Source organism: Macaca thibetana, chromosome 1 (assembly GCF_024542745.1).
Source record: "Macaca thibetana thibetana isolate TM-01 chromosome 1, ASM2454274v1, whole genome shotgun sequence".
NCBI lineage: Eukaryota > Metazoa > Chordata > Mammalia > Primates > Cercopithecidae > Macaca > Macaca thibetana.
The window spans coordinates 69338836-69353422 of record NC_065578.1 but is presented as its reverse complement, the minus strand read 5'-3'; the positions used below and the strand labels follow the sequence as shown (position 1 = coordinate 69353422).

At 36.0% G+C, this 14587-nt stretch overlaps 2 protein-coding genes across 2 annotated transcripts in view; one reads left to right on the top strand and one right to left on the bottom strand.

The window, feature by feature from the left end:
* Positions 1–3385, top strand: part of LRRC40 (leucine rich repeat containing 40) — a 370991-nt gene extending 367606 nt beyond the window's left edge. The window contains exon 16 of the mRNA XM_050804592.1: positions 2290–3385. Within this exon, the coding sequence (XP_050660549.1) occupies positions 2290–2395 (106 nt within the window). The 3' untranslated portion in view covers positions 2396–3385. The remainder of the gene's footprint in view (positions 1–2289) is intronic.
* The window catches only part of SRSF11 (serine and arginine rich splicing factor 11), a 763374-nt gene that overhangs the window by 106667 nt on the left and 642120 nt on the right, over positions 1–14587 (bottom strand). The gene's annotated exons all lie outside the window — the stretch shown is intronic.

Below are 14587 nucleotides of genomic sequence, written 5' to 3'. Positions count from 1 at the left end.
ACTGCATGAAAATGTCAGGGAAATATTAACTCTTTAGCTTTGAATACAGGGTTTTTTTGAAATTGATTGCAGATTACCACCATTCTATTTCGAGCCCAGCATAGTCTTTCTCACTCTTTACATCTGCTGTTCCCTCAGCATCAGGTACTTTTACCCTGTTTTCATCAATAATTGGCCTATTGAATGTCACCTTTGAAAGCCTTCCCTGTCCTCCAAGCAGAATTAGTCCCTAACCTGATTTCCCGTCATGCTTCATGTGGACTTATTTATACGATTTTTGGGTCTTTCTTTGGAAAAGAGTTGTCCCAGTGCCTAAAACATAGTAAACACGCAGTAAGTGCTTATTAAGTGAATATAAAGGAGGTTTGAGATATCAACAGAAAACCAAGTGGTTAAGCAGAATAGTCAGGAGTAATTTAATTGCTGAAAACTGCATATTAATGATTCGGTATATTTTCCTTCACTGGGGCAACACTGGTATCTGCTGTAGTACCTCATATTAGTAAGTTATAGGAGACAAATACAGTTGATTCTTATTCTTTGTGGCAGTTATGTTCTATAGACACTCTGAACACCCTGTTAGTGAATACTGACCTATTGCTGGGAAATACAGGGATTAGGTTCTTGCAAGAGTCTAGTCACAACATTTTCAGCAACCAATCAATATATAACTTTGTTATATATGTGTTTCTGTAGCAAGATACTTCATTTAATATTATTGTCATGTCATTAACATTGAAATCATGGCCAACAGCACTATAATTCATGCCTGAACAAAGCTTATCTGACACATGTATTTTTTTCATAATCCCATTTGTCCTTAGGAAGACTAGACAGTACTTTAGCATTACACTTGGTGACCATTTAACACAGTGAAAACACCAACAAAGGTATGAAAATTTGAAGTGTGGCACTAAATGAACCATCAAAAAGGACCCGTTTACAGTATAAGAGCTGAAACAAGAAGACAAAGCATCACCTTGTTCAACCTCACTTGGGAACATGCCCGTGGGGTGACTCCAATTTTTTGTTCCTCCCTGCATGTTTATGAATGATCTCGGAAGTGCCACACATATTGATTTGGGGGTTACAAACTTTAGTGAGTAGGCAAGTTTGCAAATACAGCACCCACAAATAATGAGGATCAACTGTAATCAACTTTTTTCTAGAAATTAAGAAAATAAGTCTTTAAAAGAATTCCCAAGAAACAGAAATATTTGAAGATATAATTTAGATCAACAATATGGTGTGAGTCCTTTGATTTTTATTTATATAAACACTTAACTTAAAAAGTAATATAAAAGCCTCTCTTAACTGAAGATATTTTATTATATAATGAAACAAAACAAGCTTTTAAATCTTAAGTTGAACTCTCAGATCAGGTAAATAGATTTATATATGTATATCTGCTCAAAGGAGGGAGAGAGCAGAATGTGTTAATGTTTTAGGGAGGCAAGGGGTGGAGCAGTGGTGGTGATACATTGGTTACATTACAGTCCTTGGCTTGGATGACTCTTGCTGATGTTTGTTTAAATCTTACTTGATCATTTAGTATATAGTCATTTAATAAGATTGAGAGGGCTGGATAAAAGGGTGGTTCAAATCACAACTCCACCATTTAGTAGCTGTTTGATCTTAGACAATATTTCTTACTTCCCTAAATTTATATTTCCTCATCTATTAAAATAGAACTATTAATGGCACTTACATCATAGGATTGTTGAGAGAGTAGGATTGTTAAGAGTTAGTGAATATAAATTACTTGGCTCAGTACCTTTCACAAAGTAAGTATTCAATTAATATGTTTTGGGTTATTAATTAGTTATAATTCTAATGTTTAAATGCTCAGATTTGAAAAGGGGCAAATAGCCCAAGCATGATGGTTCATGCCTGTAATCTCAGCACTTTGGGAGGCTGAGGCGAGCGGATTACTTGAGGCCAGGAGTTTGAGACCAGCCTGGCCAACATGGTGAAACCCCCTCACTACTAAAATTACAAAAATCAGCTGGGTGTGATGGTGCACACCTGTAATCCCAGCTACCCGGGAGGCTGAGGCATGAGAATTGCTTGAACCTGGGAAGTGGAGGTTGCGGTGAGCTGAGATTGCACCTCTGCACTTCAGGCTGGGCAACAGAGCGAGACTCTGTCTCAAAAAAAAGAAATGAAAATAAAAAGGGGCAAATAGAAAAAAAAATACACAAATTTTATTTATAAAATTGCAAATGAAATTAGATGAAAAACCTTGTTAATGGAAAATGTTTACATTCTCAGTTTCTCTCTTTTGTTTAGAACATTACTTCTGGATGGAAATCCATTCCGAGTTCCTCGAGCAGCCATATTAATCAAAGGAACAGCTGCTATACTTGAATATTTGAGAGACCGAATTCCTACTTAACATGGAGTTGCTTTATAACCCTTGTCATGTATTATTAACCCTGGTTAATTCTAAGGAGGATATAACATTTGTTTTAGTATCATCTTAAAAAATGATTGCTATAATTGATCTTGTAGTTTCCCAGTATCACCTACCCGTTGGTATAATTAGCCTGGGCCATATTCACTGCCAGTAAATATTTTTACATTTTTATTTAAGATTTTTGTAAGGTGTTGTATACATTTGTAATGGTGATAACCACAAAGTGTTCATACATTTGTTCTAAATGTTTTGCATAGGATTTATCCTACTAACTTTCATTTTCTTATAGCAAGCAATTTCTTCAAAAGTGAATTTTTGTTTAATGTGGTTTAGTATTATAATAACAAAGCATTTTTGTAGAACTGGTTTTTTTTCTCATTTCTTTTTGTATTCCATACAATGTGACCAATTGACTTGAATATGACTAGCCAGTTTCTATGTTTTTGTTAGATATAAAATTAAATCGAATTTTGTTGAATGCTGTTCTTCGGCATTTAAAAAATAAGACCTCATCTTGGGCCACATGTCAAAAGAAAAAGGAAACAAAAATATATTAAAAGTAAGACTTTTCATTACCCATGATAGGACTTTTGTGATGTGACTAATCTCAGTACACATTTCAACTTAAAACCTTTTTATTTACAGCACCATAATTTTAAAATTTACTTGCAATCTTGGTAAGACTAAACTTGCACTATTTTTCTAAAAGGGAATTTGATATAGATAAACTTGATTTAATAAAAATTAAATATCATTTTTGTTTACACCAAAATTATCAGAAATAGGTTGATTAGTCATTATAACACCATATGATTCTATTAAGAAGTCAATTCAGTAGCATGTATATCAATTTATATAGATAGATAGATAGCTTTTGGATGATTGAGGCATGCTTATATTATGAAAAAAATTGCTAATAAAGATAAATACTACATGTTCAGAATAAAAGTTACATTTTTCAAATATTGATTACAATGTTTATGTTTTTGTTTTAAAAAACATGCCTTTTCAGCTGGCCTTGGTGGCTCACGCCTGTAATCCCAACACTTCGGGAGGCTGAGGCGGACAGATCACTTGAGGTCAGGAGTTCAAGACCAGCCTGGCTAACATAGTGAAACCCCATCTCTACTAAAAATACAAAAAACAAAACAAAACAGAACAAAACTACCCGGGCATGGTGCATGTGCCTGTAATCCCAGCATCTTGGGAGGCTGAGGCAGGAGAATCACTTGAACCCAGGAGGTGGAGGGTGACAGAGTGCCGAGATCGCGCCACTGTACTCCAGCCTTGGGTGACAGTGAAACTCCATCTCAAAAAAATATAAAAACAAAAACATGTCTTTTTCTTATTACAACTCTGTTGCTGACTACGAGGTCTGCTTTGATAGTAAACAAAAGACACTTTACAATAAGGTGACATTTTATTATTTATACAATAAGGAGACTTTTATGTTATTCAAAACACTTTTTTAAATACTGAAAAAGTTGAGTACACCAAAGCCGAAAAATGGCTCTGCTATACACTGCACAGCATTATTTTAGTCCCTGTATTTTGTATCTGTACAGAAAGCATCTTCAAAATGCATTCTAATCACATTGTACACCTTTACCAATTAGTGTCAATACATAAAATAAAACTTGAGAATACAGCTTGCATTTGCAAATTAACTGACAAAGTAATTAATTTCACTGGTTCAGTAAATTTAAAATATAGTTTCATAGGACTTCTTTGCACATAAAATGAAGCAGCTTTCAAGGTTGTTATGGTCTCATACTGCAAAAAAACCAGTAAGTACATTCACGATCTATGTTAATAAAGTAGTAAATATGTCTTCATTCAGTTTTATTTACATCAATATGTAGTTCAACTAAAAAGTACTTTTAATTGTGATATAGTAGTCTTTTTAACACATACAAAAATGACAATTTTTTATATATAATTTAAGCTCAAAATCACAATTATCTCAAAATATTAATTACAATACAGCCATTTCAGTTAAACATGTTGTGATTTAATTTTTTTTATAAAATGGTAAAATTGTATTATTAAAGTAAGCAATTTGTTTTGAATTGGCTAGAGTACACCCAAGTAGAAAACCTTAAATGTTAAGAGGTGTTTCCTGCCCCCTCCCACCCGAATTTGTATACAGCCACCTAGGCTAGCAAAGAGACAGAAAAGGCCCCAATTTATAAAGATTAAGCCTCTTTTGCTATACTGCTGTGGCTTGTTGGTTCTTCCATAAAAGCTTTACAAGGGGAGTGTCAATAAACTATGCAGTGAAATGCATGCATTAATATACAATATGTCTATGTAAAATGTCAATGTTTACTATTGCACATAAAAGATTCACAAAGACTGCAAAAGAAGTCATAAAGAAGCACTTTCTCTACCAGTCGAATATTGTAAATTTGAAAACGACTTGATAATATAATGGGATTTCTTTGAAATCAGATCCCAATTCAAGTTCTTTCTCTGGGTAAAGGAGCTCTGGTTACTTGGCCTTAAGATGTCACTGTTGTGCTGCACATATGGTAGTGAAGTCAGGTATCATTAAAAAAAAAAAAAAGTCTAGAGACTATCTTCATTTTACTAAAATAGTGACCCAAAGTTGGATCACTGCTTAGGAATTTTTCTTAAACTTACAGAAGAGTGAAATATTTCACTAACTGAATTATATGACCTGAAATGAGAAAAGGAAAATTTATGTGTGTGTGTTTGGCATATGGGAAAATACCAATTCATATAGGTAGAATTAGAACTTCTTTATAGAGCAGTAAAAGGATTATGCCCCAAAATAACTGAGGTCAAAAGTAATCAATTATCAAATAGTTTAGGAAAAAATAATTTTCATAGATACTTAAAAAACATCCAAAACATAATATCTAGTATCCTTTTACATATAATTTTTAAGAAACCATCTGAAAACCTACCACTGTCTTCCTTCAGAATTGCTTATGTTAGTTTAATATTTATTTTGTGAATAGAAAGAGCCTAGTTCATGTTATGGTTTTCTTATATATACCTGGTTGGGGAAGCCCTTGGGCAGTTACAAAGTGGGAAAAATAAAACTGTAGTACTTTCAATAACCGACAGTAATCTTGCAGTCATCTCACTTTTTTCAAGGTCTTTTGTGGTGGTCTTTAAAATTTACAAACAGAATTTGGTAGATTTACTTCTAATTTTCCACTAGTAAAAAATTTCTTCTTCATATGAAGACAATGTCATTATCTTTAAGCTTCCTTTAGTCCCTACTGAGTACAAAGAGAAACTTGATTGGCTCTTCAGACAAAAACTGCCTGGTTTATCTGACTATCAATTACCTTTCTCTTCATTTCAAACAGAAAATAGGCTTGCATTTTCAAGGATGAAAGTGTACTTGAGGATGTTCAAGAGAAATGCCCAAACATTATAAAGCCGAAGTATTAAGCATTCATTGCATTCCACTGACGCTAGGTGTCATCAAAGCTAAAACCAAATTTTCTAGAGTAAAACTTAACATACAACAGTCCTTACTGACCTGAACCAGATGCCTTTTCCACATTCAAGACAAATAGAGTCCTCTGAGTGGAAAGACTATAAGTATTGAAAATAAAAATTATTTCAACAATATATTCTGAAAATCAGTGACCTTTCTAGCAGATATGGGAGCTGCTTTATGTTGTCTGCCTGAGAGTTTCATCTTGCTTTTCCTATGGACTTTCCAAAAAAAATTACATAAGATTTCCTGACTAAATAAGACACATTCTTTAGTAGAGGGTTGGGGAAGGGTAAGAGGAATGGAGAGATATAAAGAAATACAATGTGATTTCTTTTGTCCATTTGTCAAATGCTTTCCTTAAGCTATTAAAAAGGTCAATTGACCTGCATACCTGGGCATTATTTAACCTCATTATTTTAGCTGTGCAAAACAAATGTGCAAAGAAAAACACCTCCTATGTATGTGTGCCTGTACATAGACACAAAACCTGAGTCACAATAAAAGTTTTTAATATAAGAAAGCTTTTCTTAATATAGGAAAATAACCTTTAAAGAGCCAAAAATATCTTTGTATACTATAAGCAGCTAACTTTAAAACTTCCATGTACTTAAGTATCACATATTTTATAAGATCTAGCAAAAAAGGATCACTTACATTTGATAATTTTCTTAAGTATAGCTGAGATAACCACATTTTTATTTCTAACGTGTATTTTCATTCCCCTGAATTCATTGATTTTTTTTTTTTAAAGCACATTCACACAAGTCCTGTTTAATTTCTGACAAACAGTTCCTGCTTGTTTCTAGATATTGAGGACATAGGAGATTTAGGATTGCTAGGCCTATAATTTAGTGCCAAGTCGCAATGGAATTCCAAAGTTCAAAACAAAATATGTCATTTTATTAAGAGAAACATTATTTGCAAAAATATTTGTAGACAGAGTTGGGCCAAAGTCTGCATGAAGCTATTCTCTCATTTGCAGGCTCCCTTTCTACTGACTGTTAACTCTTAACCCTTTCTTTCTCCATGCTCCATTTCTTTATTTTTCGGTAGCCTTCATACCTTTTTCATACTTGAACCCTGAATGGTCCCAACTGAATGAAGCTCCCTTGCTCATATGCAGCTACCAGTTACAATGTCCTCTTTTCTTACCTACATCTTTGTTATCTCTTCCTCTTTATGAGCTTAGAACTCTGGGATGACTCCTTGGCCTCTCCTCCTCTGCCACTTAACTACTCATTAGGGGAAAATCTGCTTGAATGTTCCATTGCCTTATTAGACACTGATTTAAGGCTCAATTCAGGACATACTTATTCCCTGGGCTACACCTTAGATGCTAACTGAGGAAAGTTTATAGAAAACTGACTGAAAGTTGCTTCTCGATGCTGCTCCCAGTGGTCCGTGTCATTAATTATGCATTTATGTCAGTTAAGTTGCTGATACTTAGGGAGAAGGGAAAGCCGTCTGAACCAAAATATTCAGTCTTTGCAGCTGTGATTGGACAGGAGGGCCTTTGAATACTTGGATCAGTAGTTAAAGAGATACTGGGCAGGGCCCTTGAATGTTTTTTTTTCTCAAGCCTAGTTTGGGAATAAGGTGGAAAATGCATGCGAGAGAGTAAAGGATTAGAGGCATTAGCCAAGGGAACTGTAGTCAATTCCTGACTTTTTATATGATACTTGCCTGAGGATCACCAGAAGGATTTTGTCCTGTGCAGAAGACTAAAAGCAGAGTCATACTTTCTCTGCCAACAGACTTGTTGCCATGGGAACTAGTGCAGAAAAATGAAAATGTGACAAGAAGCCAAGGATTAAATGTAGAAAATTGATAGGGAGTTGATTTCTACATGGCAATTTAAGCATTGAGGATTTAAAGAAACAGGATATTCCTTATGTGGCCAGATCAATGAAAATGGACAAAATGACTTGCCAGTAGCTGGCCCTAGGAGGCTGAGGTGTGAAAAATGCAGGGAGAAAGTAGTAAGCATGCTGTAGTTTGGATAAGGGGAACTCTGTAAAATCTAACTCCACTCCTGATGAGGTTAAGCTTCCAGTCCAAATGTTAAAATTAACCGTAGGATCAAATACACCCTTTGGAAAGGCATGCCCATACTTAGCTTGATAAAAGCGGCCTGATGTAACAATTCTCTTTTCACCTTTCCAAAACCAGCACATACTACTCGACAAGATTATTGCATATCTAGTTTATTATTGCTTGATGCATCTTTTCAAATACTCAAAAACAAAAAAACCCACCATTTGCAAATCTATGCCTCCCTTCCCCCAATAAGGCAGCTATTGTAAGTAACCTAGAATTAAGTTTCTCATTAAGGAAATAATTATTTTACTTCACGTGATACAAGTCCTCCTTGTGTACCTTTTTCTGTCATTCAGTCAGTACTTAATAATAAACTGATCTGGTAGGATTCCAGGAAAACCTTTAACAAGGATTTGGAGTTTCAGCCTAATCTGAGAAGGACTTACATGTTGTATTTTCAAAGGCTCTAGGAGAATGTACCTGCTGTGTCCCCGAAGCTTTCCTGAAAACCTACAATTAATGTCTCATTCTATGACTTCAGCTTTGGCCTATTTTGAAATGCAGTTGCTCTAAGGAGATATAGGAAGGTCACCCTGTAAAGGATTTGATTTAACCCTTCCTGCAGAGCTAGTTTTCAAATAGTAATGGCACACTTCACCTGATGTCCTCTTCTTCCCTCTCCCACAAAGGAAAAACTAAAAACATAACGTCCACCTAGGCAATGGGGAGGGCTAGAGGCCAGGAAGTAGGAGACAAGCCATTATAGCATAGTAGTCTTTGGGGTACATCTGAATGCAAATGGTCTGAATAAAATATGCTTTGTGTGCAGTGTTATGTACACTGGACGGATTTCACTAGACATGCTTGTTTTCTTTCTCACTTAGGACTTTCTGACCTATTTGTCAGAGTTCCTTATTGAAGCCTTTGACAATCTCAAGGGGTTATTGAAATGTCAAAAGCTCATTAATTTCCTTTATCCCAAGAGTACTTAATTCTGAATTTGAATTCTGAAATCCAATAAAACACCTGAATTTTCTATCACTTGCTGTTTGGAGGCCAATTTGATAATACATGCAGGACCCTAAACAGAGGTTTGAATACTGTGATATTGCTGACGCAGAATTCCTTATATCGATATTCTAGTGACTTTCAGGATTGGAGACTTACGTGCTTGGTTTTTGCAGCAGGAACCATTAGAATAACCTGATGTAGGACTAATTGAAGCTACATAAAGCATTGCTTTTTCCTGAAGACAGGTAGGCAGATCTCTTTCTTAGATAGGCAAATAAAGCATAATAGGGTCTTCACAAGCAGCTAGGCCTTTGAATTTAACATGATAGAGACTGCTGCTTTTCATTTCTAACATGATCTCTTTAAAATCAGGTAGCTGATGTCTGGAGGAAGACTAGCTGGTCAGGATTAAACTAAGAATGATTAGCTTTTGTTGTGCCTTGGCACTGATCCTCTCACTGGTAGATCATACCTTGGACAAACGAGCTCCTCCACACAGAAAGGCCACCAGATACTACTGTATTTAATGGTTTTACTACATCTATGCATTCTTCAGATAAAAATCTAAAATAGTTACAAAAAATCTCATAGGGTATTGAGAATTTAAATTTGGCTCCTTGAAAATTTTTAAACAATTTGATTAATCCTCTCAACTTTCTATGAGGTTGTATAAGTGATTATTTGCTATATCATGTACCTTAAAGAGTTATAGACATAACTTACGTAGTTTCCCTTAGTTTATCATATAACTCAGTCACAAAAGGACCAATATCCCTCATTTTAGAATATTTATTGCTTTCTACTACCACAAGTATTTGGAATTAAAAAAAAAAGACTTTTAAGTAGAATAATGATGTCTGTGTAGTAGGCATTGTGCTTTACAGAACTGATATTTTTTAAAAGGTGGCTTCTCCATGTTGACAACTGAATATACAAAGATACAGAGCTTTTTTTTCAATACCTTTCAACCTGGATCTCCAGTAATATGCCCAAACTGGTACTTGAAGGTCAGGAGTCCTTTGATTAAGTATTTAAAGGCACAATCTCCATTTTCAAATGTAAGCATGCTGCACAATCCATCGCATATTTTTAATAAATTCACATTTTCTAAGTTGATGCGCCATGACACTAAGTTTCTACAAGGAAAAACCAAACACTTCATCACAAAATGGCAGCTAATTTTCCAGACCATAACTGAACTCATACACTTTTTGAACTCAACTTTATTATACAGTCGCAGTTCTACATCTAGGCTAATCCTGAGTGAAAAATCTTTGATTTTAACCTCTAAGAGCAAGCAAAAACTCTGGGATTTTGTTGGAAATAAAGCCATATGGGCTATTAATATTCTCTTGCTGGTGTAATGTAATCTCTAAAGAGATTCTTCCCTTAGAATAAGTTGTAAGGATTTAGAGGCTACACTACTTAGTGCTTAGAGAGGCTGCTAGGGCAGCTGTAATTGTCAACATTGGAGAACTCTTAAGCGAAGGCTCTGGCTGCATAGGCCATGTCAGCATTTCGGCTGCCTGTCTAAATGACATGCATGAGACTTGATCTGTGTCTGCATAATTCCAGGCCTTCTTTAGTTTTTTTACTTCTAGAAAACTTTATCTTATGGGTTGTTCCAGTTGCATTTCTTACTGAACTCTAGTGGGTCCTATCAGGTACTTAAACACAAAGCAACCCCCAGTAGTGGAGTGTTCGCTAACAGTAAAGAGTGTAAAGTTTTCATCGTGTGTAAGTGGTAAGTGTTAAAGATATGCAAGTCCACCAGATGTATGACATTTTTCTTAGGTGTTTAAAACACAAATGCATTATTTTAAAGCTTTCAAGGGACACTAATGGTTAACTTCTCTTCTTTCCTCAGATTGATCACTTTAGGTGGAACAGTAAGCCTTTGTTATCAAGTCTTAAGATGAAGTTCCTTCCTCCAGAAAGGAGGAGGTGCCCTTGATTCCTGCAAGCCCCCTCTGACTTTGACCCAAAAAGGCTACTCCTCGGAACGACAGAGTCAAGGAAAGTGGAAAGCTCGAGCTTAGCTAGTCTGTTACTATCTCTCCATGATATGATTTATTCAGGATGATATTGCAGTTATTTATGTCCCCACTGTCACCTGAGCCTTGTCCTTTTTGACAAGATATATATATATATACACACACAGAAGGGACAAGAACTTTCCTTCCTGAGATAACAGAAAAACGTTCCTTAGGTCATATTATAAAAGCAATAGAGCCATGGATGGTGGCTCATGCCTATCATCCCAGCACTTTGGGAGGCTGAGGTGGGAGGATCACTTGAGCTCAGGAGTCCGAGACCACTTGAGCTCAGGAGTCCGAGACCAGCCTGGGCAACATAGCAAGACTCTGTCTCTGCAAAAAATAAAAAACTAGCCAGGAGTGGTGGTGCATGCCTGTAGTCCCAGCTACTCAGGAGGCTGAGGCTGGAGGGTCACTTGAGCCCAGGTGGTCAATGCTGCAGTGGGCCATGATCATGCCACTGCACTCCAACCTGGGTGACAGAGCAAGACCCTGTCTCAGAAAAAAAAAAAAAAAAAAAAAAAGGCATTAAAAAGCAATAAAGCAGAAAGGAAGCATTTACCATTTTACTAAACTGTAAGAGAAAGCGAGAATACAGTGTTCTCTCCCCATATTTTGTACCTACACGATAGCACTTATTAGACTTTGTGTGTGTCTCCCCGCTAGACTGTTTCTTGAGGGGCAGGAACATGGCTTATTTATATCTATATCTTCCATTGTTCTTATAATAGAATTTTGAACATAACCTTTTGTTCATTAACATTTGTTGATTAATTGAATGCACAGTGAGAAAAAGACTGTGTTTTAACAGTTTAATAATTCTTTTAAAAAAGGATAAACATATAGATTGGCTAGAGGACAAACCTTAGAATGGTCCAGAGGCAGACTTACAAGAGAATTACTTAAACATCCCTGTATTCAAACCTACAGGTCTGGATGAATATTCGAAATATGAGTATATATTTTGGGGTATGAGTGAACCTGCTGGGCATATTTATGGCAAGACCAAGCAAAAGAAGAAAATATAGTCCCTTCACTTTGAGTAGTTTATGATGACCTAGGGCCCTAGGTGACAGGGATAGTAACTATCATTTTTTGGGAATTATGTGGAAATGCAAAAAAAAAAAAAAGTGCCTGATGAGATACATAGACATACACACACACACACACACACACACACACACACACACACACACAGAGAGAGAGATATTAATTCCCAAGTTTGAATTTCTCTGGGAAACAGCCACAAATGCCTGAACTGTTTGCTAGCAACATTCATCGTTTTATAAAGAATAGAGCAGTGATGTTCTGCTGGAATATCCGTCTTGATCATAATGAGACTGTGAGAGCCTATCAAGTGCAAGACACCTGTTGCTTAGTTGAATGATTCTACAAGTATGGCTGAAGATTTATGTCCCCAAACTGGCTATCAAAGATGGCTGGTTTAAAACAATCAAGACAGACAGTGAACAAGTCCCATTCCCTAAAAGTGATTTTTTTCTCCAGGATATCATCATCCAAACTGTTCTTGCCTTGTAATATTTGTCTATACTGTCTTGATTGTTTTAACAATCTAACAACTTTCTCTTTTACAGATTTCTAACAACTTTCTCTTTTACAGATTCTTGCTTAATGATCATCAATAAAAGCGGAGTCTTGAATATGACAGTTATTCACTTATTTGTCAGGGTGGTGACAGAATTGGACAACCAGCACCCTTGGGTTGGGGGAGGGGAGGTGTGCATGAAATATTTCAAAAGGATCTCAGTGCATTTTAAGTGACAGCTTCTCCTGCTTTCTTCTCTTCACGCAGCTGCTGGGGGTCCTGCACCCCAACCCAGCCTAGATGATATTTCCATTTGTTGTACCTAAAAGCAGAGCTTCTCAACCTCTTTACATCGTGACAGAACTAAAAAATGATGTTTGTTCTACAGTATGGCACGGGGATGAGTAAAAAAGTGAAAAGAAGAAGCCACAAGCCCCTGTGCTTTGAGGAGATAACCATAGCCTGCTCCTGGGGAACTATGCTAGTGGCTGGATAGCAAGCACTGAGCAAGAGGTTGCTCCTAGGAATAAAAAAGTAAGATTATCCGTAGAAGACAAAGAAAAAAGTACTTTGATAATAGTTGATATCAAAAATCTGAGATAGTGCAAAAGAAAGGAAAAAAGAAAAAGCACAGTTGGAATACATAGAAACTTTCAAGACATTTTCTCTTATACTCTTCAGTAACATTCTGTCTAATTTTTCTAGTATTTAAATAGTTCTGGATTTTACAACTAAACCTATCATTAAAAGGTTATGGAAAATAGAAGGAATAAAAAAGATGAAATAGAAAATCAGGCAAATCAAAAAACTCAAAAACTGTATCCAAAACAATGGTGGACACCTGCTGAGATTTGCTTTAAAATGGGTGACACTGTTGTGTACAATTTAAATTTGTTAAGGAGATATTTAACTTCTCTGAAAAGAGAGGAAGAACACTTGGTAAACAAACCTGAAATGGTGCATTAAAATTGGCAGGCTTGAGGTCAGAAAGAACTTACAAAATATGAACCCCCAAAGAAGGTTAAATGGAATTTGCTAAGAAAGAGTACTCTGTACTAGTATCTGGTGATCGTGTGGCTAGAAGGAAATTGTTTTTTTGGAGGAAAACACCAGAGGATATAAATGGCTTCACATCAACTTTGGGAAAGAACACCTTGTCTTCCATCTACCTTTGCTCCGGGGTTGGAAGAAAAAAGATTAAACGCTCAGCAGGGGAGCACCTGAAACCCATAAATAAGCAGGGCTTCGATGGAATTAGCAAAGGAGAAGCCCAGACCAGGAGGCTGGCTAAGTTGTGAGGATGAGGATATAATTAGCTTAGAGGAAGTGAACAAAAACATTCGGCCTTTTTGGCAACGGTCCAGCCATCAGAGGCCCTGGAATTTCAAATGACTAAGAAGAACCAAAATAGTTTGAAGACACATGTCACCAAGGCTGCCAGGGTTCTCTGCTTTCAACACCTAGATATTCCCACTGAAAGGAGAGAGGCTGGGGAGATTGCAAACTACCTTGGGAATCCGATGATCACTTTGTTAGAGACATTTTGAAATACATTTCTTATTCACTTCATAATAAAATAAAATCTGTCATGTTATGCTGATTACTCATACACACAAATAAAATGAAAAATCAGGAGTTTATTCTAGATGCCTAGTTATTGCCAGATGGAAATAAAGCCTATACCCAGATACACACATATTCAGATTGGACTAGTTTTAGAATTACATAAAGAAGGCTAGGAAAATTAACCGCAGTTCTTGATGTTTAAGTTTTGGAAAGGCAACTTTAAAAATAAATTTTGATAACTCGAGGCAAATCTAAACCCACATACATGCGATGGGCATACCTGAAGGAAGTGTGGCTAAAGTAATGGGAGATGGGAGCAAAATATTTGGAAAAACACAAGTTAGAGAAGAACTATTAAACTGGTGGGCATAATAACTAAACTGAACAATTAAAGAACATCAAAACTTTAAACACTCAAGACTTAATGATGAGAGTGGTTTCCATCTCATTAGGTTTTGGGTGATTTATACAACCTAAGAGGTTTAGTAAAAAAACAC